Source organism: Somniosus microcephalus, chromosome 21, assembly GCF_052327205.1.
Source record: "Somniosus microcephalus isolate GS21.2 chromosome 21, FLI_Smic_1.0, whole genome shotgun sequence".
Taxonomy (NCBI): domain Eukaryota; kingdom Metazoa; phylum Chordata; class Chondrichthyes; order Squaliformes; family Somniosidae; genus Somniosus; species Somniosus microcephalus.
The window spans coordinates 12577196-12604563 of NC_141007.1; the positions used below are offsets into that span (position 1 = coordinate 12577196).

The 27368-nt window shown below is 48.1% G+C and overlaps 1 protein-coding gene across 1 annotated transcript in view; it reads right to left on the reverse strand.

Moving 5' to 3' along the window:
* LOC147102608 (unconventional myosin-XVB-like) overlaps positions 1–27368 on the reverse strand; it is a 326297-nt gene that overhangs the window by 168731 nt on the left and 130198 nt on the right. Inside the window, exons 4-5 of the mRNA XM_085963249.1 lie at positions 20427–20522; positions 12343–12578 (exon numbers count right to left, since the gene is read on the reverse strand). Of these exons, the coding sequence (XP_085819375.1) occupies positions 12343–12578; positions 20427–20522 (332 nt within the window). The remainder of the gene's footprint in view (positions 1–12342; positions 12579–20426; positions 20523–27368) is intronic.

A 27368-nucleotide genomic window follows, 5' to 3' on the forward strand; every position in this document is an offset into this window, starting at 1 on the left:
GAGTAAAGCTCCCTCTACACTGTCCCATCAAACACTCCCAGGGCAGGTACAGCACGGGTTAGACACAGAGTAAAGCTCCCTCTACACTGTCCCATCAAACACTCCCGGGGCAGGTACAGCATGGGTTAGATACAGAGTAAAGCTTCCTCTACACTGTCCCGTCAAACACACCCAGGGCAGGTACAGCACGGGTTAGATACAGAGTAAAGCTCCCTCTACACTGTCCCATCAAACACTCACAGGGCAGGTACAGCATAGGTTAGATGCAGAGTAAAGCTCCCTCTACACTGTCCCATCAAACACTCCCAGGGCAGGTACAGCACGGGGTTAGGTACAGAGTAAAGCTCCCTCTACACTGTCCCATCAAACACTCCCAGGGCAGGTACAGCACGGGTTAGATACAGAGTAAAGCTCCCTCTACACTGTCCCATCAAACACTCCCAGGGCAGGTACAGCACGGGGTTAGATACAGAGTAAAGCTCCCTCTACACTGTCCCATCAAACACTCCCAGGGCAGGTACAGCACGGGTTAGATACAGAGTAAAGCTCCCTCTACACTGTCCCATCAAACACTCCCAGGGCAGGTACAGCACGGGTAAGATACAGAGTAAAGCTCCCTCTACACTGTCCCATCAAACACTCCCAGGGCAGGTACAGCACGTGTTAGATAGAGAGTAAAGCTCCCTCTACACTGTCCCATCAAACACTCCTAGGGCAGGTACAGCACGGGTTAGATACAGAGTAAAGCTACCTCTACACTGTCCCATCAAACACTCCCAGGGCAGGTACAGCATGGGTTAGATACAGAGTAAAGCTCGCTCTACACTGCCCCATCAAACACTCCTAGGGCAGGCACAGCACGGGTTGGATACAGAGTAAAGCTCCCTCTACACTGTCCCATCAAACACGCCCTCCAGCCTAAATAATTGTCCACCCCTGCTCTACACTGTCCCATCAAACACTCCCAGGGCAGGTACAGCACGGGTTAGACACAGAGTAAAGCTCCCTCTACACTGTCCCATCAAACACTCCAAGGGCAGGTACAGCATGGGTTAGATACAGAGTAAAGCTCGCTCTACACTGCCCCATCAAACACTCCTAGGGCAGGCACAGCACGGGTTGGATACAGAGTAAAGCTCCCTCTACACTGTCCCATCAAACACTCCCAGGGCAGGTACAGCACGGGTAAGATACAGAGTAAAGCTCCCTCTACACTGTCCCATCAAACACTCCCAGGGCAGGTACAGCACGGGTTAGATACAGAGTAAAGCTCCCTCTACAGTGCCCCATCAAAAACTCCTGGGGCAGGTACAGCACGGGTTAGATACAGAGTAAAGCTCCCTCTACACTGTCCCATCAAACACTCCCAGGGCAGGTACAGCAGGGGTAAGATACAGAGTAAAGCTCCCTCTACACTGTCCCATCAAACACTCCCAGGGCAGGTACAGCACGGGTTAGATACAGAGTAAAGCTCCCTCTACAGTGCCCCATCAAAAACTCCTGGGGCAGGTACAGCACGGGTTAGATACAGAGTAAAGCTCCCTCTACACTGTCCCATCAAACACTCCCAGGGCAGGTGCAGCACGGGTAAGATACAGAGTAAAGCTCCCTCTACACTGTCCCATCAAACATTCCAGGGCAGGTACAGCACGGGTTAGATAGAGAGTAAAGCTCCCTCTACAGTGCCCCATCAAAAACTCCTGGGGCAGGTACAGCATGGGTTAGATACAGAGTAAAGCTCCCTCTACACTGTCCCGTCAAACACACCCAGGGCAGGTACAGCACGGGTTAGATGCAGAGTAAAGCTCCCTCTACACTGTCCCATCAAACACTCACAGGGCAGGTACAGCATAGGTTAGATGCAGAGTAAAGCTCCCTCTACACTGTCCCATCAAACACTCCCAGGGCAGGTACAGCACGGGGTTAGATGCAGAGTAAAGCTCCCTCTACACTGTCCCATCAAACACTCCCAGGGCAGGTACAGCACGGGTTAGATACAGAGTAAAGCTCCCTCTACACTGTCCCATCAAACACTCCCAGGGCAGGTACAGCACGGGTTAGATGCAGAGTAAAGCTCCCTCTACACTGTCCCATCAAACACTCCCAGCGCAGGTACAGCACGGGTTAGATACAGAGTAAAGCTCCCTCTACACTGTCCCATCAAACTCTCCCGGGGCAGGTACAGCACGGGTTAGATACAGAGTAAAGCTCCCTCTACACTGTCCCATCAAACGATCCCATGGCGGGTACAGCACGGGTTTGATACAGAGTAAAACTCCCTCTACACTGTCCCATCAAACACTCCCAGGGCAGGTACAGCACGGGTTAGATACAGAGTAAAGCTCCGTCTACACTGTCCCATCAAACACTCCCGGGGCAGGTACAGCATGGGTTAGATACAGAGTAAAGCTCCCTCTACACTGTCCCATCAAACACTCCCAGGACAGGTACAGCACGGGTTAGATACAGAGTAAAGCTCCCTCTACACTGTCCCATCAAACACTCCCAGGACAGGTACAGCACGGGTTAGATACAGAGTAAAGCTCCCTCTACACTGTCCCATCAAACACTCCCAGGGCAGGTACAGCACAGGTTAGATACAGAGTGAAGCTCCCTCTACACTGTCCCATCAAACACTCCCAGGGCAGGTACAGCACGCGTTAGATACAGAGTAAAGCTCCCTCTACACTGCCCCATCAAACACTCCCAGGGCAGGTACAGCACGGGTTAGATACAGAGTAAAGCTCCCTCTACACTGACCATCAAACACTCCCAGGGCAGGTACAGCACGGGGTTAGATAAAGAGTAAAGCTCCCTCTACACTGTCCCATCAAATACTCCCAGGGCAGGTACAGCACGGGTTAGATACAGAGTAAAGCTCCCTCTACACTGTCCCATCAAACACTCCCAGAGCACGGGTTAGATACAGAGTAAAGCTCCCTTTGCACCAGTGGCGGGCAAAATACGGTCCGGTCCACTAATGGATTCTATCTGGCCCGTCAAGGCCTGGCTTCGAGCTTCGAACGTCTGCCCCACATGACGTCAGGAGGTGGGTCATTGTCTCCGAGGCAGCCGGGGTGTCACAGCCAAAAACCGAGGCGGGACAAATTGAACCTGCCATTCACTGCATCATTGCTATAACCTCCCCTTTCAAAATTGCAAAAATAAATCAACAATATTAGCGCTGTGCACTGTAGGCTCGCCTTCCGCTGTTTACAGCGGTATCTGCAGCACCAGACTCGAAAATGTGTGGAGCGAGAATAGAAACTGATACTGTACCAGATAGAAGCGATTACAGGGAAACAAAAACTTACTGCATTATCTGCAGCTTGTAAATCAATAACGTTATTAACACCTGAAACCTCAGTTACTGCTCCGTCACTGCAATGTGAAAAGTGAGTTCCTCATGGTTTGTGGTTTTACTTTCCATAAATCTGTGCAAACCTTCCAGATAAGTGCACAATAACATAAATACTTGAAATATATAAAAGAACGCCATTGGCAGCATGACTCAGAACTGACACAATCGAATCGATTGGAAGATTGTTTACTTAGAACTTTTTTCTAAACTTGCTGCGAGTTTTTAGTCTCAACTCGTCTCAGGAATATTAGCGACTCATTCAAAATTAGTCCTGGGCTTGATTTCATTCCAGTGAATTATAAAATGCTATTTTTGTGTATTGGTGCAATTGGGTGAAAGGTGTTGACAGAATTCGGCGGGGGTACCGCCAGTCTCCCGGCGTAACTCTGGCGCAGACCCAGTTACAGCGGGTCCCTGCTGTTTCTGGGAGTTTCCTCAGTAAAGAGCGGGGGAGTTTCTAGCCCAGTGTTGGGCAAAATACAGCCCGCGCGGCTGTACCCGGCCCGCCAGTTCATTCTATCCGGCCCGCTGGATGGGAGAGAAATAGAACGCGAGCAGGAGCACGAGCTGCACATCAGCCTGAGTCAAGCCATGGCTGCTCATCTCGGTGACTCTTTTACTGTGCTGCATCTTTCTTATCGTCGTTTTAGACACGGCAGTGGATCCCGGAGCACAAGGACTCCAGGTAATGGCACATGATTGTAGTTCAGGCTTTGTGAAGCCTTGGGCTCCCGTACTCGGCGCACTAAAAATAGAACACCTCATGCGTCAGAGGCCCCGCAGACTGGAGTCGCTCTGCCACACAGCCACGTAGACTTTCAGTACAAAACATAATCGATCGATCAATCATTTCATTCATTTAGTAACAGAAGATTTCACTATTTTACACTACATTTTGTGTATTTAAGATAGTATCTGACTGCTATCTGAATTTATGTTAATAAGTTATTGGAAGGGTAGAAGTGGGAGTGATGATCAACACGATGAGTTGGCCTGTTTCAAATTTACCAATTTAACACTTTGCTCTCACAAATGACTGTTAGTGGGGTTATTAATTCTTGCACAATTATTCACTCGTTTTAATATTATCCCACTTAATTAGCAAAATGGAGGCACAACTAAATGGACCCAGGTATATTGGACATTGCACTCACTGTTTTTAATTTTAATGGTAGCTGTTGTTAACACAATTCATTTTATGTGTGCAGCAATGTTCCCACTCATTTTTTTTGTGCGCGGTCCCTTTAAATTTGCTGCATCTCTTCCAGCGGCAGGAGCCGGTGAGCGGCATGTGTGGGACCTCGTGATTGGTGCGTGACTGCGCGGCAGCACACCTTAGGAGGAACATTGGTGTGCAGCTCACCAAAAATTGTTAAGTGGCCCTCCAGCCTAAATAATTGTCCACCCCTGCTCTACACTGTCCCATCAAACACTCCCAGGGCAGGTACAGCACGGGTTAGACACAGAGTAAAGCTCCCTCTACACTGTCCCATCAAACACTCCCAGGGCAGGTACAGCACGGGTTAGATACAGAGTAAAGCTCCCTCTACACTGTCCCCATCAAACACTCCCAGGGCAGGTACAGCACGGGTTAGATACAGAGTAAAGCTCCCTCTACACTGTCCCATCAAACACTCCCAGGGCAGGTGCAGCACGGGTTAGACACAGAGTAAAGCTCCCTCTACACTGTCCCATCAAACACTCCCGGGGCAGGTACAGCATGGGTTAGATACAGAGTAAAGCTTTCTCTACACTGTCCCGTCAAACACACCCAGGGCAGGTACAGCACGGGTTAGATACAGAGTAAAGCTCCCTCTACACTGTCCCGTCAAACACACCCAGGGCAGGTACAGCACGGGTTAGATACAGAGTAAAGCTCCCTCTACACTGTCCCATCAAACACTCACAGGGCAGGTACAGCATAGGTTAGATGCAGAGTAAAACTCCCTCTACACTGTCCCATCAAACACTCCCAGGGCAGGTACAGCACGGGGTTAGATACAGAGTAAAGCTCCCTCTACACTGTCCCATCAAACACTCCCAGGGCAGGTACAGCACGGGTTAGATACAGAGTAAAGCTCCCTCTACACTGTCCCATCAAACACTCCCAGGGCAGGTACAGCACGGGTTAGATACAGAGTAAAGCTCCCTCTACACTGCCCCATCAAAAACTCCTGGGGCAGGTACAGCATGGGTTAGATACAGAGTAAAGCTCCCTCTACACTGTCCCGTCAAACACACCCAGGGCAGGTACAGCACGGGTTAGATACAGAGTAAAGCTCCCTCTACACTGTCCCATCAAACACTCACAGGGCAGGTACAGCATAGGTTAGATGCAGAGTAAAGCTCCCTCTACACTGTCCCATCAAACACTCCCAGGGCAGGTACAGCACGGGGTTAGATACAGAGTAAAGCTCCCTCTACACTGTCCCATCAAACACTCCCAGGGCAGGTACAGCACGGGTTAGATGCAGAGTAGAGCTCCCTCTACACTGTCCCATCAAACACTGCCAGGGCAGGTACAGCACGGGTTAGATACAGAGTAAAGCTCCCTCTACACTGTCCCATCAAACACTCCCAGGGCAGGTACAGCACGGGTTAGATACAGAGTAATGCTCCCTCTACACTGTCCCATCAAACACTCCCAGGGCAGGTACAGCACGGGTTAGATGCAGAGTAAAGCTCCCTCTACACTGTCCCATCAAACACTCCCAGCGCAGGTACAGCACGGGTTAGATACAGAGTAAAGCTCCCTCTACACTGTCCCATCAAACACTCCCAGGGCAGGTACAGCACGGGTTTGATAGAGTAAAACTCCCTCTACACTGTCCCATCAAACACTCCCAGGGCAGGTACAGCACAGGTTAGATACAGAGTAAAGCTCCGTCTACACTGTCCCATCAAACACTCCCAGGGCAGGAACAGCATGGGTTAGATACAGAGTAAAGCTCCCTCTACACTGTCCCATCAAACACTCCCAGGGCAGGAACAGCACGGGTTAGATACAGAGTAAAGCTCCCTCTACACTGTCCCATCAAACACTCCCAGGGCAGGTGTTGTGTATGTACCTTTAAGGGAATAACTGGTCTCAGACTGCAGTACTGGCAGTGACCAGCCCTGTATAAAAGGCACTAGCAGCCTTCTGTAGTTTCAGTTCCAGGTTGTCTCCATTCAGTAAAGACTTGGTATAATCAACTCCTGCCGTCCGTGTCTCAATTATACACGGACATAATATTGGCGACGAGCAGATACGAACTTACCTACAGTCTGCACCACCTCATGGGGTCCATCCCTGAAGTGAAGTGAGCAGATGTCGAGGCCAGAAAGAAGAAAGAAACAGTAGAAACGGGCGTCGACCGTGGGCATCCGCCTCTGAGTCAGCGGAGTTGAAGATTTGCAGGAGAGGCTGTCGAGAGTGGGGCTTGGTTCCTGTCGACGGTGCTTCAGCTAATCGGGCTGGTGGCAGGTAGTACACTGATCCTTCCTGGGCTGCGGCGGTCTAGAACTCGAGTGGGTGGCTTGCAACGGGGTCGAGCAGCGTTGTCGGGAAGAGGAGAGAGAGGGTGGAGCACACAGGGCGCGGCCGGTGCTACGAAGCTGGGCAGCGTACAGACCCGAGAAGAGGGAGGCAAGAGTCCCGCAGGGTTGTTCTGACGACGGGAAAATAATAAAATAAAAAAACATTAAACGCGCAGAAAGCCGCGAGGAGCTGCAGTTTACAACGGAAACGGAAACCGTGGGAAGCAGCGTCAGCAACAGCGGGGAAGAAGGCAAAGCGCGGGAGGCACCATTTTGTTAAATCGGGGAAGAAGGCAAAGCGCGGGAGGCACCATTTTAGATTTCCAAGATGCCGAAGCCTGGCTATATCACTGCCTTTGATAATGCAATAGAAGACTAGACCACGTATGTGGAAAGAGTCGAGGTATATTGCGAGGCAAACGAAATAGCCGATGAGAAAAAGGCATCGGTACTGCTAAACTTAATGGGTGCAAGAACGTACGGCCTATTGCGGGACCTGATTACTCCAGCCAAACCGAAGGCGAAGAGTTTTAATGAAATTGTTGCTATCCTACAGGAACACCTAAACCCTGCACCGCTGCTGATAGCAGAAAGATTTAAATTCCACAGGAGAACTCAGTATAAAGATGAGAGCAATGCTGATTACCTTACGGAACTACGCAAGCTATCAAAGCACTGCCAGTTCGGAGCAGGACTGGCAGATACCCTACGGGACAAATTTGTCTGTGGACTCCTGAGTGAAGGAGCCCAGAAGAAGTTACACTCAGAGAAAGAGCCAGGGGAGCTGCGGAAATACAACAAAAGCCTCAGGAATACGGCACCCACGAAATGACACGGGGATTTGCAAAATGTTATCGCTGCGGCAGAACAACCCATGACCAGAAGGACTGCTGGTCCAAGGACAAAATATGCAGGCAATGCGGAAAGATGGGACACATTGCACGAGTTTGCAGGTCTGGGAAGAAGACCAACGACAACAAAATGGCTACTAAGGAACCGTACAAGAAAGTACAAAAGATGACGGACAGTAGTTCCGAAGACCAGATGAGCGATAGTGAATCCGGGAACAAGAGACTAAGCTGTCTCAAACTTCACAATGTAATCGCAAAAGAGGATCACCAAACCATTTGGGTCACCCTCACGATAGCAGGGTCCCAAGTCAAAATGGAATTGGATACAGGATCAGCTCTAACCGTCATGAATTGACGAGACTACGAGCGGCTATTCTCACACATACCCTTGAGAGAGACATCCAAAGTCTTGAGGACGTATACGGGGCAAAAAGTATACCCCAGAGGAAAAATAAGGGTGCCTGTCGAATACAACGGCAAGAAAATACGGAAATTGTATCTCTACATACTGCAAGATGGTGGACCACCGTTATTGGGACGTGAATGGATCGGAAAGATAAGCTTAGACTGGCACTCCATTCAGGCAATGACGGTGGCTGGTAAAAAGGATGACGACGTTACTCCTGGATGATTGTCAACAATCTTAGCTAACGCCAAAGAGGTATTTCAACAAGAACTGGACACTCTTAAAGGCGTAACTGCCTCGATAAAAATAGAAGAGAATGCAATTCCCAAGTTTTTCAAAGCAAGACCGGTACCATATGCAATTCGCCCAGCCGTCGAGGCAGAGCTGGAGAATCTGGAGAATGCAGGCGTGTTATCTAAGGTAGACTGGAGCGAGTGGGCGACACCCATCGTTCCTGTGATGAAGAAAACGTTAAACAATAAGTCTGAGGAGCCAAGGAAGGTTCGCATCTGTGGGGACTTCAAGGTGATGGTGAACCCAATCCTTCACACAGTACAATATCCTCTTCCAAGGATAGAAGATATCTTCGCCTCACTATCTGGAGGGAAGCGTTTTACAAAAATTGACCTAGCACAAGCATATTTGCAGATGGAGGTTGAAGAATCCTCTAGGAAGTATCTCACGATAAACACTCACAAACGTCTTTACCAGTATCATCGACTGGTATTCGGGGTAGCATCAGCTCCGGCGATATGGCAAAGAGCGATGGAACAAGTCCTGCAAGGGATTCCGGGGACTCAGTGTTACTTGGACGATATCCTAGTGACAGGTGAAGATGACAGTGAACACCTTGACAACCTAGAACAGGTGCTCACTAGACTATGTGAACATGGGCTACGAGCCAATCGCCCCAAATGTGAGTTTTTTAAGAAACAGATATCGTATTGTGGCCACGTGATTGATGAAGAGGGGTTACATAAGTCCCCTGACAAAATTGAAGCGGTAGTTAAGGCCCCAGCGCCTGAAAATGTGTCGCAACTGAGGTCATTCCTCGGATTGGTGAATTACTACCATAAGTTTTTACCGAATTTGTCCACAATTCTGCACCCACTGAACGCCCTACTACGAACGGGAGTAGCATGGAAATGGAGCAATGAATGTAAGCGGGCCTTTCAGAAGAGTAAGGACTTAATCACTTCAAGAGAAGTATTGGCTCACTACAACCCATCACTACCGATAAGACTGGCGTGTGATGCGTCTCCCTACGGCATTGGGGCGGTACTGTCACATAAATTCCTTGATGGGTTAGAGAGGCCGATAGCTTTTGCGTCACGCTCGTTAACTTCAGCCGAGCGTAACTACGCCCAGATTGACAGAGAGGCCCTTAGCCTGGTGTGGGGGGTGAAGAAGTTCAATCACTACCTGCACGGTCAAAAATTTACTCTACTAACTGATCATCAACCTCTTGTCTCCATTTTCAACCCTCAGAAGGGCGTACCGATAATGACAGCACAACGGGTACAGAGGTGGTCCCTTTTCCTAGGGGCACACCAATATGACATCGAGTACAAAGGAACTAAACAGCATGGGAATGCTGATGGATTGTCGCGCCTACCGTTGCCGATGGTGGAAGAAGAACTTGCAGTGGATCCAGTGGAGATATTCCACTCGACCATAGTCGAATGTCTTCCTGTGACGAATGCAAACATAGAAAAGGAAACACGAAATGACCCGACACTATCCTGGGTCTATGATTTAACGGTGAAGGGATGGCCAGCACATGGCGAACCACTGCTGCCAGCATTCTCGCCGAGAAGAGAACAGCTGTCAGTGTGCAGAGGAACCTTGATGTGTGGATCCAGAGTAGTAATTCCACCCAAATTGAAGGATGGAGTGCTCAATGAGCTTCATGAGGGTCATCTGGGAGGGGTAAAAATGAAGAACTTAGCCAGAGTGTTTGTGTGGTGGCCGGGAATCGATAGAGAAATCGAAGAGATGACCAAGAGCTGTACAGGATGCCAGAAGGTCCAAAACGCCCCACCACAAGCCCCACTACATCCATGGGAGTGGCACTCATCTCCATGGCAAAGGGTGCACATTGATTTTGCTGGTCCCTTCATGGACTCGATGTTTTTAATTGCGGTGGATGCACATTCAAAGTGGCCAGAGGTAATAAAAATGTCCTCAACCACCACAGAAAAAACTATCACAGTCTTACGAACCATATTCGCCAGGAATGGGCTGCCTGAACAGATTTGCTCTGACAATGGACCACCGTTTGTGTCTGAAGAGTTCCGGAGGTTCTTAAAGAACAATGGTGTTAAGCATTACACATCCACCCCATATCATCCAGCCACTAATGGATTGGCCGAGAAGTTTGTTCAAACATTCAAGAAGGCTATCAAGGCAATGTGTAATGAAGATATACCCCTACAACACAAGGTGGACAACTTCTTGTTTGCTTACTGGAATGCGACACATGCGGTTACCAACCAAACTCCTGCCATGATGTTCTTCAATCGAAGACTACGATGCCGCTTGGATTTGGTTAAGCCAAACATCAGAAGAGATGTGGAGAACAGGCAGCTTCAGAATATGAATGAAAGGCTGACCAGGAGTTTTAAGATAGGTCAACCAGTTTTGGCCAGGGACTACCGCACAGAGAAATGGCAGCCAGGAACGATCTGTACACGGCAAGGACCTCTCATGTATACCGTGGACGTTGGAGAGAGCATTGTAAGATGCCATGCTGACCAGATTCTAGAGTCACTGGAAAACGTCAACTCCACACCACGATCTGATACACCTGGCGATGAAACCGAAGTACCAATTGCATCTATCACAGAATCGGTGATATTGGAAGCAGACGAACCAAACAACAACATTGATCCTGACTCAACCTTACCAGAAGAACCTGATACCCCAAAGAGGCGTTATCCAGACAGAATCAGGAAGCCTCCTCAAAGACTGTACTTATAATTGCTTAACCTCAACCAATGTATCTAGCAACCGTAATTGTAATTGTAATTAGTTATCATTTAGTTGTTAAATGAATGTTATGTACTGTTTATCTAAAAGGGGAGGAATTGTTGTGTATGTACCTTTAAGGGAATAACTGGTCTCAGACTGCAGTACCGGCAGTGACCACCCCTGTATAAAAGGCACTAGCAGCCTTCTGTAGTTTCAGTTTCCAGGTTGTCTCCATTCAGTAAAGACTTGTTATAATCAACTCCTGCCGTCCGTGTCTCAATTATACACGGACATAATAGCAGGTACAGCACGGGTTAGATACAGAGTAAAGCTCCGTCTACACTGCCCCGTCAAACACTCCCAGGGCAGGAACAGCATGGGTTAGATACAGAGTAAAGCTCCCTCTACACTGTCCCATCAAACACTCCCAGGGCAGGTACAGCACGGGTTAGATACAGAGTAAAGCTCCCTCTACACTACCTCAAAGGAATGCCTTAAGGTTATAGGTCAGAGGTTGCAGAGCCCATTCTCGAGAGCACCGTTCCTATTGAGGCTGGAAGTGTTCACACAGGGGAATTATTTTCTCCCAAACATCAACAATTTACCTGTTTACAGTTTTCCAATTCTCACCCCATCTCTCCTGAAAGCATACCTTACCTCTCCTCACTTCCACACATCCTTTTCCACAGCGATCATTGCACAGTGACTGGAAATTAGAGCTGATTTGTTTCCCCTTGTCTCTCTAGCCCAAGGGCACTGGGGCCAATTGCAAAGTGCCTACTGTCACCTCTACCGAGATCAGCTAACTCAGCACAGGTCTGTAATTGAACCTGCTCTTTGTGGCTTAATACCACACCAGATGATGTACTTACACACTGAGCCACTGGAAAAGTTGTAATAAGCACCTGAGGGGGAAAGGAATAGAAGGATATGCTAATAAGCTGAGTTAAAGAGGGGTGGGAGGAGGCTCGTGTGGAGCATAAACACCGACATAGACCAGTTGGGCCGAATGGCCTGTTTCTGTGCTGTAAAATTCTATATACTCTTTTTTGGATTAAAACTTAGCCCTCGCTCGATCCCACCTCATGACTACACAGGCCAGAGATTGCTGGTGAATCATGTCATTCAATCACTAACTTAAGTACTGGAGGTGAAAGGTCACTGTTCCGCTAATTTTCCCATGGTAACCTCTGGTACTCTGTCCCACCCCAAACGAGACTGTAAGATTTGCTTACTTGAGCAGAGGCTTCTCGAGCTCGGGCGAGGGCCGTAAGCAGCTCAGGCAGGTGGCCATCAACAGACAAGCTCGCTGCCACTCCTCCATGTCTGGGTTCTTCCAGGTCTGGTTCGCCACCTGGCAGAAGATCTCATTCCGGAGTGTGGGATTTGATATTCCCTTCTGCACAATAAAATTTCCAAGGATGATCTCCTTCCTGCCTTGGAGCAATTCGTCTTGCAGGAACCGCAGAACCTAACAAAGAAAAGGGGAAACTTAAGAACCACACAATGTGTGTGGGCATCGGAGAGAGAGAGCAACCCTCAGAGGCCAACTGTTATATGCAGAGCAGCACCATTACAGACAGAGTCAGACTACTACAGTCAGACAGAGCAAGACCCTTACAAATAGAGTCAGATCATTAAAGACAGACAGAATGGGACCATTACAAATTCTGACTGCTGTAGACAGAGATGGACCATTGTAGCAGAGTCAGACTGCTACATTCAGGCAGAGTGGGATCATTACAGAGTCTGACTGTTACAGACAGAGTCGGGCCATTACAGACAGTGTCAGACTGTTGCAGACAGACAGAGCAGCACTGTTACAGAAAAGGTGAAGCAGCAATATTACAGGGCGAGACTTACAGAGTTGGATCATACAAAGTGGCATGGTGGCATAGTGGCATAGTGGTTAGCACTGTTGCCTCACAGCGCCAGGGACCCGGGTTCGAATCCGGCCTCGGGCGACTGTCTGTGTGGAGTTTGCACATTCTCCCCGTGTTTGCGTGGGTTTCCTCCGGGTGCTCCGGTTTCCTCCCACAGTCCAAAGATGTGCGGGTTAGGTTGATTGGCTATGATAAATTGACCCTTAGTGTTAGGGGGATTAAATACGTGGGGTTACGGGGATAGGGTGGGATATGTGTCGGTGCAGGCTCGATGGGCCGAAATGGCCTCTATCTGCACTGTGGGGTTCCTGTGATTTCCTGTGAAAGTCAGGCTGTTACAGACAATGAAAGCGACATTGTTATAACAGCGCAGAGTGACTATATCACAAACAGAACAAGGCAATACAGAGCATGTAACTAGACACTATGACTGACTTTTTAAATTGACATATCCAGGTGTTGGGTACCCCATTAAGGGTGAAAAGGATAAAAATGAAGATGAGGTAAATCAGAGAGCAATGATTAGTGTTATTATTTTGAAGTGGTAACAATCCTATCATAGGAACTGGAGTAGGCCATTCAGCTCATCAAGCCTGCTCCACCATTCCATTAGATCATGGCTGATCTGTATCTCAGCTCCATTTATCTGCCTTTGCTCCATATCCCTTGATACCCCTATCCAACAAAAATCTATTGATCCCAGTCTTGAAAATTTCAATTGACCCCCAGCATCCACAGCATTTTTGGGGGAGAGAGTCCCAGATCACCACGACCCTGAGTCCCAGATCACCACGACCCTTTGTGTGGAAAAGGTGCTTCCTGATTTCACTCCTGAACGACCTGGCTCTAATTTCTCCCTTGTTCTGAACTCCCCCCACCAGAGGAAATAGTTTCTCTCTGTCTTATCAATTCCTTTAATCGTCTTAGACAGCTCAAGTAGATCACCCCTTAGTCTTCAATACTCAAGGGAACACAAGCCTAGTCTGTACAATCTCGTTTAGCCCCGGTATCATTCTGTTGAATCTACGCTGCACCCCTTCCAAGGCCAATCTACCCTTCGGGAGGTGTGGTGCCCAGAACTGAACGCAGTGCTCCAGATGGGGTTTGCCCAAGCCTCTGTACAGCTGAAGTATAACCTCCTCCCCTTTGTATTCCAACCATCTTGAGATAAAGGACAACATTCCATTAGCCTTTTTGATTACTTTTTGTACCTGTGCACTAGCTTTTAGCGATTTCTGTACATGGGCCCCTAAATCTCTCCGCTCCGCTTCCTAGCTTCTCGCCATTAAGAAAATATTCTGATTTGTCTTTCTTAGATCCAAAGTGGATGGCCTCACACTTCTCCACACTGAACTCCATCTGCCACAGTTTCCCCCACTCATTTAATCTGTCTATATCACTTTGTAACTTTCTGCTCCCATCTGCACAACTTACTGTGCCTCCAAACTTAGCATCATCTGCAAACTTCAATATACAACTCTCTGGGCTAGAAATTCATTATAGCCAAGAAATGGGCAGTGTTTAGACTAAAAAGGTTAAGCTTCACCACCTGAAAACCGTCTAGGTTGCACGCAAAATTCACGCTAACTCCTCATTAAAATGATTGTAGTCATGATTCTAGTCTAAAAACTCAAGCTGATTGGCGTTACACTGAAAAGCTGGACCAATATCGGGGGCAGTCTAATTGCAAGTCATGATTGCCACAGGCTTTTTCCACTACTTAAAGGGGAGGTTCATTGATGCTGCAGCACCTCATTGTTAGGATTGTTGTGTGTGCAGCTACCCCAACAGCAAACCAAACACTAGTTAGAAGACATCTGTAGGAACCATGGCAGACCAGAGATGGAGGGAGAGAGCCCATAGGTTCTCCGATGGCGATCTAGAGGCATTGGTGTTCGCAGTGGAGAGGGGGCAGGCGATCCTGTACCCACCAATTGGCAGGAGGCCCTCGCCACAAGTCTGCCGCACTATGTGGAGGGAGATAGCAGACCATGTCATGGGCAGCACTGTGGTCCCCAGGAAGCATCTGTGAGAAGCATCCGGGAAGGCGCCGAACACCTCGAGTCTCTTCGCCGGGAGCAAGCGGAAGCCAAGCACAAACCATAACCCGACTCTTGTGCCTTTCTGCTTTCAGATAATCAGCAAGCACCTGAGCAGCCTGTCCCTGAGGGCACCGCAGGGAGCGAGGGGGGAGAAGAGGAGGAGGAGGAAGAGACCGTGTCACTGCACCTGTCACTCACAGACACCAGCTCAGATACTAGCATTATGCGTTCTTTAGAGGCTAGTGTAGTAGCGGGATCTGCACAGGGTGAGGCACCGGGCACGAGTGGGCTACAGCAAGGCAAGGGGGAAAGGGTAGATCGTGAGCCAGCTCCCCGGAGGGCAAGTTTGCACGCGAGTTCTGCTGCACAGGACTCGGATGAGGACCTCGACGGGGAGGCCTTCAGAATAACGGTGATGGGCATGCACATGGAAATCATAGGTGCAATGGCAAGGCTGCCAGAGAGCCTCTCGGCAATGGCAAGGAGCATGGAGCAGTCCGCCTCCAACATTGCACACCATGGAACCCAGGATTTCCAGTCTGGAAATGACGATTCACTCCCAGAGAGACTGGCGGCCAGATGTGATGGCATGCATGATGAGCGATGTCGCAGCTTCCATTGCAGCACAGACGGAAGCGACCCAATGCCTTAGCGCTGCAGCGGAAGCTCAGACTGCAGTCATGCAGTCTCTGCCTGGTGGCATCCAAACTCTGACTGGTCTCATGCAGTCTCAGCTTGAAGCTACCCAAGCTCTGACTGCTGCCGTAGTGGCTGGGTCTACCACCATCAACCGGGGCTTTCACGGTCTCGCAGCAGGACAGCAATCTGTGCTCCAACAGATTGGTAGGGATGCTGAGGTGGTGCCCCACGGGAGTGGCAGTGGGTCAGTGGAGCAGGAACCTGCTGTCCCCTCTCAGGATGACAGCATTCCTGCTCCCACCACTGCCACGCCCCCATTGTCCTTGTCGCTGCCTGTCATCCAGCCAGCCCAGACTGCTGCCGCCCATACTGAGGTGGTGCAATCTACAGCCGGGCCTTCCAGGCCCAAAGCTGGTTGAGGTCATCCTGCAAGGCCATCTGAAGTCTCCCGCACGGACACCCAGCAGTCTTCCACCAGCCCTGCTGCAGCCACTGGGGGAGCACTGCATTGGAGCACTAGATCAGGAAAGGGCACATGAAAGACAAACACTAAGGGACTGCACAAGGGTTATCAGTTAATAGTATTCATGTAAATTTGTGTCAGGTGATAATAAATAAATTTATTAATTGTGTTTGGAATCTTTTGTGGTGTCTCTCATTTCAGCTTTGCGCCCAGGAGAACACTGTGATATGGTGTGAGTCAGGGATTGTATGATGGGGATGTGGTGAGCTACGGGGATCTGGGGTTTCATTCATGCGAATCGGAGTCTGATGAGCCGGTCATGGACCGCCCGTCCGGAAGGCCGATTGTCTGGCTGCCTCCTCTCCCTCCTGTTCCTCCTACTCGTCCTCCTCTCCCTTGTCCCAGGGGTCACAGTCTAAGGAGAAGGGGTAACATAAGAACATAAGAAATAGGAGCAGGAGTAGGCCAATCGGCCCCTCGAGCCTGCTCCGCCATTCAATAAGATCATGGCTGATCTGATCCTAACTGCCAATCCACTATCACAGAACCATCTCCTGAATCTAACAGAATTAGACACACGAAATAGGAGCAGGATCAGGCTACACGGCCCCTGGGCCCGCTCCGCTACCCACAGGGCCATGACCGATCCGAACCTAGACTCATGTCCAAATTCCTGCCCGCTCCCTGTAACCCTTAATTCCCTTTACTTCTAGGAAACTGTCTATTTCTGTTTTAAATTTATGTAATGAAGTAGCTTCTACAGCTTTTTGGGGCAGCATATTCCATGGACCTACCACCCTCTGAGTGAAGTAGTTCCTCCTCATCTCAGTTTTGAAAGAGCAGCCCCTTATTCGAAGACTATGCCCCCTAGTTCTAGTTTCACCCATCATCGGGAACATCTTCCCCGCATCTACCCGATCCAACCCCTTCACAATCTTATATGTTTCAATAAGATCGCCTCTCATTCTTCTGAACTCCAATGAGTAGAGTCCCAATCTACTCAACCTCTCCTCATATGTCCATCCCCTCATCCCCGGGATTAACCGAGTGAACCTTCTTTGTACTGACTCGAGAGCAAGTATGTCCTTTCTTAAGTATGGACACCAAAACTGTACGCAGTATTCCAGGTGCAGTCTCACCAATACCTTGTACAACTGAAGCAATACCTCCCTATTTTTATATTCTATCCCCCTAGCAATGAAAGCCAACATTCCATTGGCCTTCTTAATCACTTGCTGCACCTGCATACTAACCTTTTGAGTTTCGTGCACCAGGACCCCCAGATCCCTTTGTACTTCAGTACTTTCCAGTTTCTTGCCATTAAGATAATAACTTGCTCTACGATTTTTCCTGCCAAAGTGCATAACCTCACACTTTCCAGTATTGTATTCCATCTGCCAAATCTCTGCCCACTTACTTAGCCTGTCGATGTCCCCTTGCAGGTTTTTTATGTCCTCCTCACTCACTACTTTCCGTCCCATCTTTGTATCATCTGCAAACTTTGATATGTTACACTCGGTCCCCTCCTCCAAATCGTTAATATAGATTGTAAAGAGTTGGGGACCCAGCACTGACCCCTGCGGAACACCACTAGTTACTGATTGCCAGTCTGAGAATGAACCATTTATCCCAACTCTCTGCCTTCTGTTAGATAGCCAATCCTCTATCCATGCCAGAATATTACCCCCAATCCCGTGATTTAGGACAGAGATGAGGAATTTCTTCACCCAGAGAGTGGTGAACCTGTGGAATTCTCTACCACAGAAGGCAGTAGAGGCCAATTCATTAAATATATTCAAGAAGGAGTTGGATATATTTCTTGAGGCTAAAGGGATCAAGGGGTATGGGGAGAAAGCAGGGACCGGGTACTGAATTTGGATGATCAGCCATGATCGCATTGAATGGCGGAGCAGGCTCGATGGGCCGAATGGCCTACTCCTGCTCCTATCTTCTATGTTTCTATGTTTGTCCTCCTTCTGAGGTGGTCCCGCAATCCCTGGTGGCAAGGGCAGTGTACTCATGATGGCCAAGTTGTGTAGCATGCAGCAGACTATGCGACACCCGCTCAGCCAAGTACTGGAGGGCTGCTCCCGAGTGGTCAAGGCAGAGGAACTGTTGCTTCAGTAGGCCGATGGTCTGCTCGATGATGTTCCTGGTGGCAGCATGGCTCTCATTATATGAGTGCTAGGCACGAGTGTTGGGGTTGCGCAGGGGAGTCATGAGCCAGGTGGAGAGCAGATAGCCCTCGTCTCCGAGCAGCCACCCTCGAGCTTGACGTGATGGCTGGAAGAGTGCTGGCACAGGATGAAGGCATCATGGCTGCTGCCAGGATAGCGGGCATTGAGACTGAGGATTCGCTGTGTGAGGTCGCACACCAGCTGCACATTAAGTGAATGGTAGCCTTCGCAGTTATGGAAGATCTCAGGATTGGTATACGGTGCCCACAAAGCTACGTGGGTGCAGTCAATGGCGCCCTGCACCATGAGGAAGCCCACTATTCTGGCAAAGCCACATGCACGCTCATCTTGCTTCTCTCTGGTGATCAGGAAGCCAATGTAGTCCCTTCTCCTGGTGTAGAGAGCCTCAGTGACCTCCCGGATGCAGCAATGAACATAAACTGTGAGATGTTAGATATGTCTTCTGCTGCAGACTGGAAGGACCCGCAGACTGGAAGAAATTCAGGGCCATGGTGACCTTGATTGCCACTGGGCAAGCTGTGGTCGCCCTGGTCTGAGGCTGGTTGCAGGAGGTGGCAGAGTTCTGTGACCGCCTCCTTGATGAAGCGGAGCCTCCTAATACACTGCTCCTCGCTTAATTGAAGGTAGGAGAAGTGATGTTGGAAGACCCTTGGAGGGTAAGGCCTCCTGTTCAGAGCCCTGATGGTCCTCCTCCTCCCTCTGCGCACATGTTCTTTCTTGCTGCCTCTGCTCCCTCCGCCGCAGATCATGGAGGGCGAGGTCGACTGCCAGTGCAGCCCCCATGACTTTTGTAGGTTGAAACGTTTCAGAAATAATGATGGAGTTTTATACTTGCCAGAACACTCCCTGATACCAACTAACCTTGCAATGACTAAAGAAAACTCTTGCACTTGCAGGAAGTAGCACACAACCACTCAAACTGCAAAACCCTGTCAAGTGCCTTGCACGCTCACTGACATCATGATCTCCGTGATTGCGATATCCCTGGCGAGTGAGTTTTGCGGCAGCGCTAGCGGCAACACGGATATGGCGGGCGCCGCTGGAACCGCCATCAGTTGGCGGTAGAGCGCCGACTGGTGTTTTAGCGCTATCTTGTGGCGCTAATGTGTGGCGCTAAACACACGAATTTTGCCCCCCTCTATTCCTTCATCCAAGTCATTGATATATATGGTGAAAAGCTGAAACCCCAGTACAGATACCTGGAGAACACCACTTGTCACATCCTGCCAATCAGATAATTAACCCTTTATCCCTACTCTCTGTCTCCTACTCCCAACCAATTTCTAGCCCATGTCGCAAGATTGTCTCCAATACCATGCAATTATATTTTTGCTAATAATCTCTTACGCGGAACCTCATCAAACGTTTGTAGACTATCAATCAATCCGAGATCTTGCAGCAAAATGCATCCGACAACGATGCAGTCGTGCTTCTCAGGTAGCATGATCACCATCATACCATTAACTCTCACACTGAAAGAGACCTCACAACTCAATTTCTGTTCCTCTTTGCTCCTGCGCAAGGCTGTACGACTTTATTATGGCTGGTTTTTAACAAGCTCTTAACGAGTAACTTTAAGGTATAATTTCCTTATACCCACTTCAAGCTGTGAACAAGACTGAGGGCTGGGTGATCACAGGTCACTTTCTACCTGCCATGCTCACCTGTTTACCCATGTTTGCCGTTACAAGACAATTAACATCTAGGTGGGGGGGAATGGCCCTTGGTAACAGGAGGTTTGAGTTTTCAAAATCCAAGGGCTGTAGAAGGAAGAGAAAACTGAGGGAGGTGAGAATTTCGCTTAATTGAAGGTAGGAGAAGTGATGTCGGAAGACCCTTGGAGGATAAGGCCTCCTGTTCAGAGCCCTGATGGTCCTCCTCCTCCGTCTGCGCACATGTTGTTTCTCGCTGCCTCTGCTCCCTCCGCCGCAGATCATGGAGGGCGAGGTCGACTGCCAGTGCAGCCCCCATGACCTTTAGCAAGTGTTGTAGGTTGAAACGTTTCAGAAATAATGATGGAGGGGGTTAAATTTGAGTTCACAACTGGCGGTGAGCTTAGCAAATTGGTTGTAGAATGTGAGAGTTGGTACTCACCAGTTTGAAGAGTTCCAGAGCTGCATGTCTCTCTGCTCCCTCCAGGCGAGTGAAGGGTTGCTGTAGAGGTTGGTTCAGTACCTGTAACTGAGGGACCTGCACAGGAGAGGAAACAAAATTCATCACTTTGGATGGTGTACATTCTGCTCGTTATTTGTTTTTCAATTCTTCCCTCCCCTCCTGAAAGCTCTGACTCTTGCTTGGTGCAGTTCCACAACTGCAGGCTGCCCTGCGCGTGGCCAGTCTTTATCCGTGACCCTCGACAGTGATCACTTGGCTATTCAACTGTGGAGGGAATCATGGCCGAGCCCAATCTTTTCTTCACCTGGCATCCACACACATGCATTTCTCAGGGTTGCTGAGGCATCACTATTGCTGCCCTAGCTGAGATCAGCAACTCAGCACAGAGGGGGAACCAAACCTACTGGTCTGTATAAGAACATAACATAAGAACATAAGAAATAGGAGCAGGAGTCGGCCATTTGGCCCCCTGAGCCTGCTCTGCCATTCAATAAGATCATGGCTGATCTTCTACCTCATCTCCACTCTCCTGAACTATACCCATATCCCTTGATTCCCTTAATATTCAAAAATCTATCGATCTCTGTCTTGAATATACTCAACGACTGAGCCTCCACAGCCCTCTGGGGTAGAGAATTCCAAAGATTCACCACCCTCTGAGTGAAGAAATTTCTCCTCATCTCAGTCCTAAATGGCCGGCCATTCTCTTTCAGCACGGGTTAGACACAGAGTGAAGCTCCCTCTATATTACCCCATTAAATATTCCCAGGTCAAATGTGGCACGGGTGAAGTACAGAATAAAGCTCGCTCTACACTGTCCCATCAAACACTCCCAGGGCAGGTACAACATGGGTTAGATACAGAGTAAAGTGCCCTTTGCACTGTCCCATCAAACACTCCAAGAGCAGGTACAGCATGTGTTAGATACAGAATAAAACTCCCTCTACACTGTCCCATCAAATACTCCCAGGGCAGGTACAGCACAGGTTAGATACAGAGTGAAGCTCCCTCTACACTGTCCCATCAAACACTCCCAGGCAGGTACAGCAGGAGTTAGATACAGAGTAAAGCTCCCTCTACACTGTCCCATCAAATACTCCCAGGGCAGGTACAGCACAGGTTAGATACAGAGTAAAGCTCCCTCTGCACTGTCCCATCAAACACTCCCAGGGCAGGTACAGCACGGGTTAGATACAGACTAAAGCTCCCTCTACACTGTCCCATCAAACACTCCCAGGCCAGGTACAGCAGGAGTTAGATACAGAGTAAAGCTCTCTCTACACTGCCCCATCAAACACTCCCAGGGCAGGTACAGCACGGGTTAGATACAGAGTAAAGCTCCCTCTACACTGTCCCATCAAACACACCCAGGGCAGGTACAGCACGGGTTAGATACAGAGTAAAGCTCCCTCTACACTGTCCCATCAAACACTCCAAGGGCAGGTACAGCACAGGTTAGATGCAGAGTGAAGCTCCCTCTACACTGTCCCATCAAACACTCCCAGGGCAGGTACAGCACGGGTTAGATACAGAGTAAAGCTCCCTCTACACTGTCCAATCAAACACTCCAAGGGCAAGTAAAGCATGGGTTAGATACAGAGTAAAGCTCCCTCTACACTGTCCCATCAAACACTCCCAGGGCAGGTACAGCACGGGTTAGATGCAGAGTAAAGCTCCCTCTACACTGTCCCATCAAACACTCCCAGGGCAGGTACAGCACGGGTTAGATACAGAGTAAAGCTCCCTCTACACTGTCCCATCAAACACTCCCAGGGCAGGTACAGCACGGGTTAGATACAGAGTAAAGCTCCCTCTACACTGTCCAATCAAACACTCCAAGGGCAGGTAAAGCACGGGTTAGATAAAGAGTAAAGCTCCCTCTACACTGTCCCATCAAACACTCCCAGAGCAGGTACAGCACGGGTTAGATACAGAGTAAAGCTCCCTCTACACTGTCCCATCAAACACTCCCAGGGCAGGTACAGCATGTAATGCTATCAGCAAATAGTGATGCTATTTGCCTGTTTGATTATCATGCCTTACCAGCATATTTGCCTGTTTGATTATTTATGCCTGACCAGCACAGGGCATGTGAGAGAGAGAGAGAGTTTAGTTTTAGTTTCGCTTTAGATGGATCTCTAAGATGGTGTCTCCTGTAATGCTGTTAACAGAGTTGAACAGACTTTAGATTAAAAGACATTCTCTTTCATGAATGTGTCGTCATTGAACCCACATACAAATCGATACATGGTGTCAGAAGTGATTGAAAGAGATGAAGAGGAAAAATCTGAAGTTAAATCAGCTCTCCACATATTAGCAAGCCAAAAGAGAACATCGTTACTTACCATTGGAGTATAGCTAACGAAGTGAAAAAATGGTAGGATTACACCCACTGGCGAAGCTTCAGTTGACAGGTAATGTGGCTGAAAGTTGGAGGAGGTACAAACAACGTTTGGAGTTGTATTTAGCGGCAATCGGAGCTGACGAGAAAAGTGATAAAATGAAAGCGTCAGTGTTCTTACATGTCGTGGGTGATGAAGCGCTGGAGGTGTATAATAACTTCACATTCGCTGCTGATGGAGACAAAATGAAGCTAGATATAATAATGGAACAGTTTGAGGCCTACTGCATACCTAAACGTAACGTGACGTTTGAGAGGCACAGATTTTTCACATGTGTACAGAAAACGGGAGAGACTATTGATCAGTATGTGACTGAACTGAGAAACCGAAGCAAAACATGAGAATTTGGGGGACTGACAGACTCGCTGATAAAAGACAGACTGGTGTGTGGTATTCCAGATAATGGTCTAAGGGAAAGACTGCTAAGAGAGCAAGATCTAGACCTTGGAAAAGCCATAGCACTGTGTAGGGCTACAGAGACTGTGAAGTTGCAGGCAAAGGAGCTGTTCAGTGACAGTAGCTGCAACGTGGATGCAGTGAGTAAGAACGGACACAAACCGTTTAACAAAAAGAGCGCCAATGTGAAAGAAGAGGCGTGGCCAGCGAACAAAAATGAAAGGGGCAATCGAAAGTCATATAGTCGATGCGGTACACAGCATCCACCAAGAAAGTGTCCAGCATATGGTAAAACATGCAATAGTTGCAACAAAAACAACCATTATGCCCGTTGCTGTAAGAACCAAGTGCAACAAAGCAAGGTCCATACAGTAGATGAAAGCGAGATAGAGGAGTTCAATGTGGATGTTGTGTCTGAAAACAAAGAAAAAAGAGACTGGATGTTGACACTAAAAGTGAATGACATACACATTCCATTTAAATTGGATACTGGAGCACAAGTTAATGTGATATCAGAGACTGATTTTAAGAAAATTAGACCCAGACCAAAGATACATGGAATAAAAGTGAAAGTGACAGGATACTCAGGTACTGATATACCAGTGAAAGGAAGATGCATTGTCAAAGTGACACACAAGGACAGAGAACACACGCTAGCATTAATCGTGGTGCCAAAGGATGTGCAAGCCATACTAGGTTTAATAGCCTGTGAGAGACTGAACCTGGTAAAGAGAGTCCTCGTTGTGAAAAGCGAAGGAGAGGCAGTCTATGATGAACTCATGAAAGAGTACAACGACCTATTTCAGGGTCTAGGCTGCCTTCCAGGAGAACACACGATCAGAGTAGATAAAAGTATGCCAACGGTCATACATCCATGCAGAAAAGTTCCGTTTGCTCTTCAAAAGCAACTGAAGGCAGAGTTGGACAGGATGGAAAGCCTGAACGTGATTCAGAAGATAAATGAGCCAACTGAGTGGGTGAGTTCCCTTGTCGTTGTGGACAAAAAGAATGGAAAGCTCAGAATTTGCCTGGATCCAAGAGATCTAAACAGAGCAATAAAGAGAGAGCACTTCAAGCTTCCTACACGTGAGGAAATCATGTCACAGTTTGCAAATGCAAAGTATTTCAGCAAGTTAGATGCATCATCAGGATTTTGGCAGATGAAACTGGACGAGGCAAGTTCAAGACTGTGCATGTTCAACAGTCCATTTGGCAGATACAGATTCCTAAGGTTACCATTTGGCATTGCCTCAGCTCCTGAAGTGTATCACAAAACTATCCATATGACCTATGAGCACCTGGAGGGAGTTGATACATCAATGGATGACATCATAGTATGGGGAACCACGAGAACTGAGCATGACGAGAGACTGAAAAAAGTGCTGGAAGCAACAAGGAAAACAAACCTGAAGCTGAATAGAGAGAAATGCCAGCTCGGGGTGACAGAACTGACATTCGTGGGAGATATCCTTAGCGGTGAGGGCATCAGACCAGATCCCAGAAAGGTGTCCGCCATTGAGAATATGCCAAAGCCACAATGCAAAAAGGACATGCAGAGGTTTAATGGAATGATCAACTACATGGGTAAATTCATATCCAACCTCTCAGAAAAGATGGCGCCACTGAGACGACTAACTGAAAAGAACATAGAATGGGAATGGAATCATGAGCATGAGAAGTCATGGAGCGATCTAAAGAAACTGCTCACAGAGGAACCAGTTCTGAGGTTTTATGACCCAGCGAGACCCATCAAGATATCATCAGATGCATCACAGAGTGGGCTCGGTGCCGTTCTTCTGCAAAAATATGACTACTGGCAACCTATTGCATATGCATCGTGCTCAATGACAGACGCGGAGATGCGATATGCTCAAATAGAAAAGGAGCTGCTCAGCATCACATATGCCTGTGAAAGATTTCACCAGTTTGTGGCAGGACAAGCAATCAGTGTAGAGACTGACCATAAGCCCTTGATTGCATTGTTCCAAAAGCCACTAAATAGCTGTCCACTTAGAATACAAAGAATGATGATCAGGCTGCAACGCTATACACTGAATGTTGCGTACACACCGGGTAAGCTGATGTATACAGCAGACACGTTGTCCAGAACTGTTGACCCAAGAGAGCCCGCAAACACCAAAATGGATGAAAAAGTGATCGCCTACGTGGACACGATCACAAGTGCACTGCCCATAGCAGATGCAAAAATGGAGCTCATAAAGACTGAGACAAACAAAGATGAAACAATGAGACGACTGAGGAAAAGCATCTTGGATGGATGGCCCAACATGAAGCAAGACTGCTCACCTGACATGGCAGAGTACTGGAACTGCAGGGAGGAACTATCAGTGGTCGAAGACATCATCTACAAAGGAAGTAAAATAGTAATCCCAAAGAGTCTGAGAAAAGAGATGCTAAAAAGGATCCATGGAGGACATCTGGGAATCGAAAAGTGTAAGAAAAGAGCACAAGAGGTGATGTACTGGCCACGAATCAAACAAGATGTGACAAATGAGGTGTCAAACTGCACAATATGCCTGAAATATCGAGCAAGCAATCCGGTAGAACCACTAAAGCCACACCCAGCGCCAGACAGACCTTACCAGAAGGAGGCGCTGACCTATTCGTATGTCAAGGGAAGGACTATCTTGTAGTCAGAGACTATTACTCCCTGTATCCAGAGGTTTGTAGACTGTACACCACCACTGCAGATGCTGTGATAACATGTATGAAAGCCATATTCTCCAGACATGGCGTAGCAAGCGAGGTCTTCACAGACAACGGACCCCAGTTTTACAATGCAAGTTTCCGACACTTTGCCAAAGAGTGGGACTTTGTTCACACAGCGTCAAGTCCTCACTTTCCACAGTCCAATGGACTAGTGGAAAAATCGGTCCAGTGAAAAGACTGATGTACAAGGCAAAAGACAGTGGAACTGACTTCTACCAGAGCATGCTTGTATACCGCACAACGCCGCTCGAGTGTGGTATGCCACCAGCCCAACTCCTTATGGGACGTCGGCTAAGGTCAAACCTACCCATCCCGGAGAACCTCCTGAAAACAAAAGAGGGGGAGAAAGTGAGGAAGTTCAAAGAACAACAGAAAGAAAAGCAAAAGTACTACTATGAAAGAGGAACACAAAACCTACCTGAACTCCACACTGGTGACCAAGTAAGGTTCAAAGACAAAACAAACATATGGACTCAGAAGGGAACTGTCCTGAGTGAAGTTCAACCAAGATCATACACCATTCAGACAGATGAGGGTGCTGTTCTGCGAAGAAATCGTAGGGATCTTCTCATGGGACCAGCCACAGCAAGTCAAAAGACTGATACTGTTGAACAACCTGATCACACAGCAGGTCAAAAGACTGATACTGTTGAACAACCTTATCACACAGCTGAGAAATCATCATCTGAGGCAACAACTCAGATTCAAGGACAATCAATCAGAAAATCCTCAAGACACGTGAAGCCTCCTGAGAGACTCATTGAGCAAATTTAAGGACTATTGTTATAGAAGGAAGTAATGTTATTTTATTCTTTCTTCAAGTTCTAGTGTTTTTACATATTTCATGTGAACACACAAAACAAGGTTAAAAAACCTTGATAATGATAATGATAATGTAAGTTCATTAATTGTTACAGTTAAAATGCAGAGTAATACAAAGAAAACATGTTGTTGGATAAAAGTAAAATACTTTTGTTTTAAGAAAGGGAAATGTAATGATATCAGCAAATAGTGATGGTATTTGCCTGTTTGATTATCATGCCTTATCAGCATATTTGCCTGTTTGAGTATTTATGCCTGACCAGCAGAGGGCATGTGAGAGAGAGAGAGTTTAGTTTTAGTTTTGCTTCAGATGGATCTCTAAGATGGTGTCCCCTGTAATGCTGTTAACAGAGTTGAACAGACTTTAGATTAAAAGACATTCTCTTTCATGAATGTGTCGTCATTGAACCCACATACAAATCGATACACAGCACAGGTTAGATACAGAGTAAAGCTCCCTCTACACTGTCCCATCAAACACTTCCACGGCAGGTACAGCACGGGTTAGATACAGAGTAAAGCTCCCTCTACACTGTCCAATCAAACACTCCAAGGGCAGGTAAAGCACAGG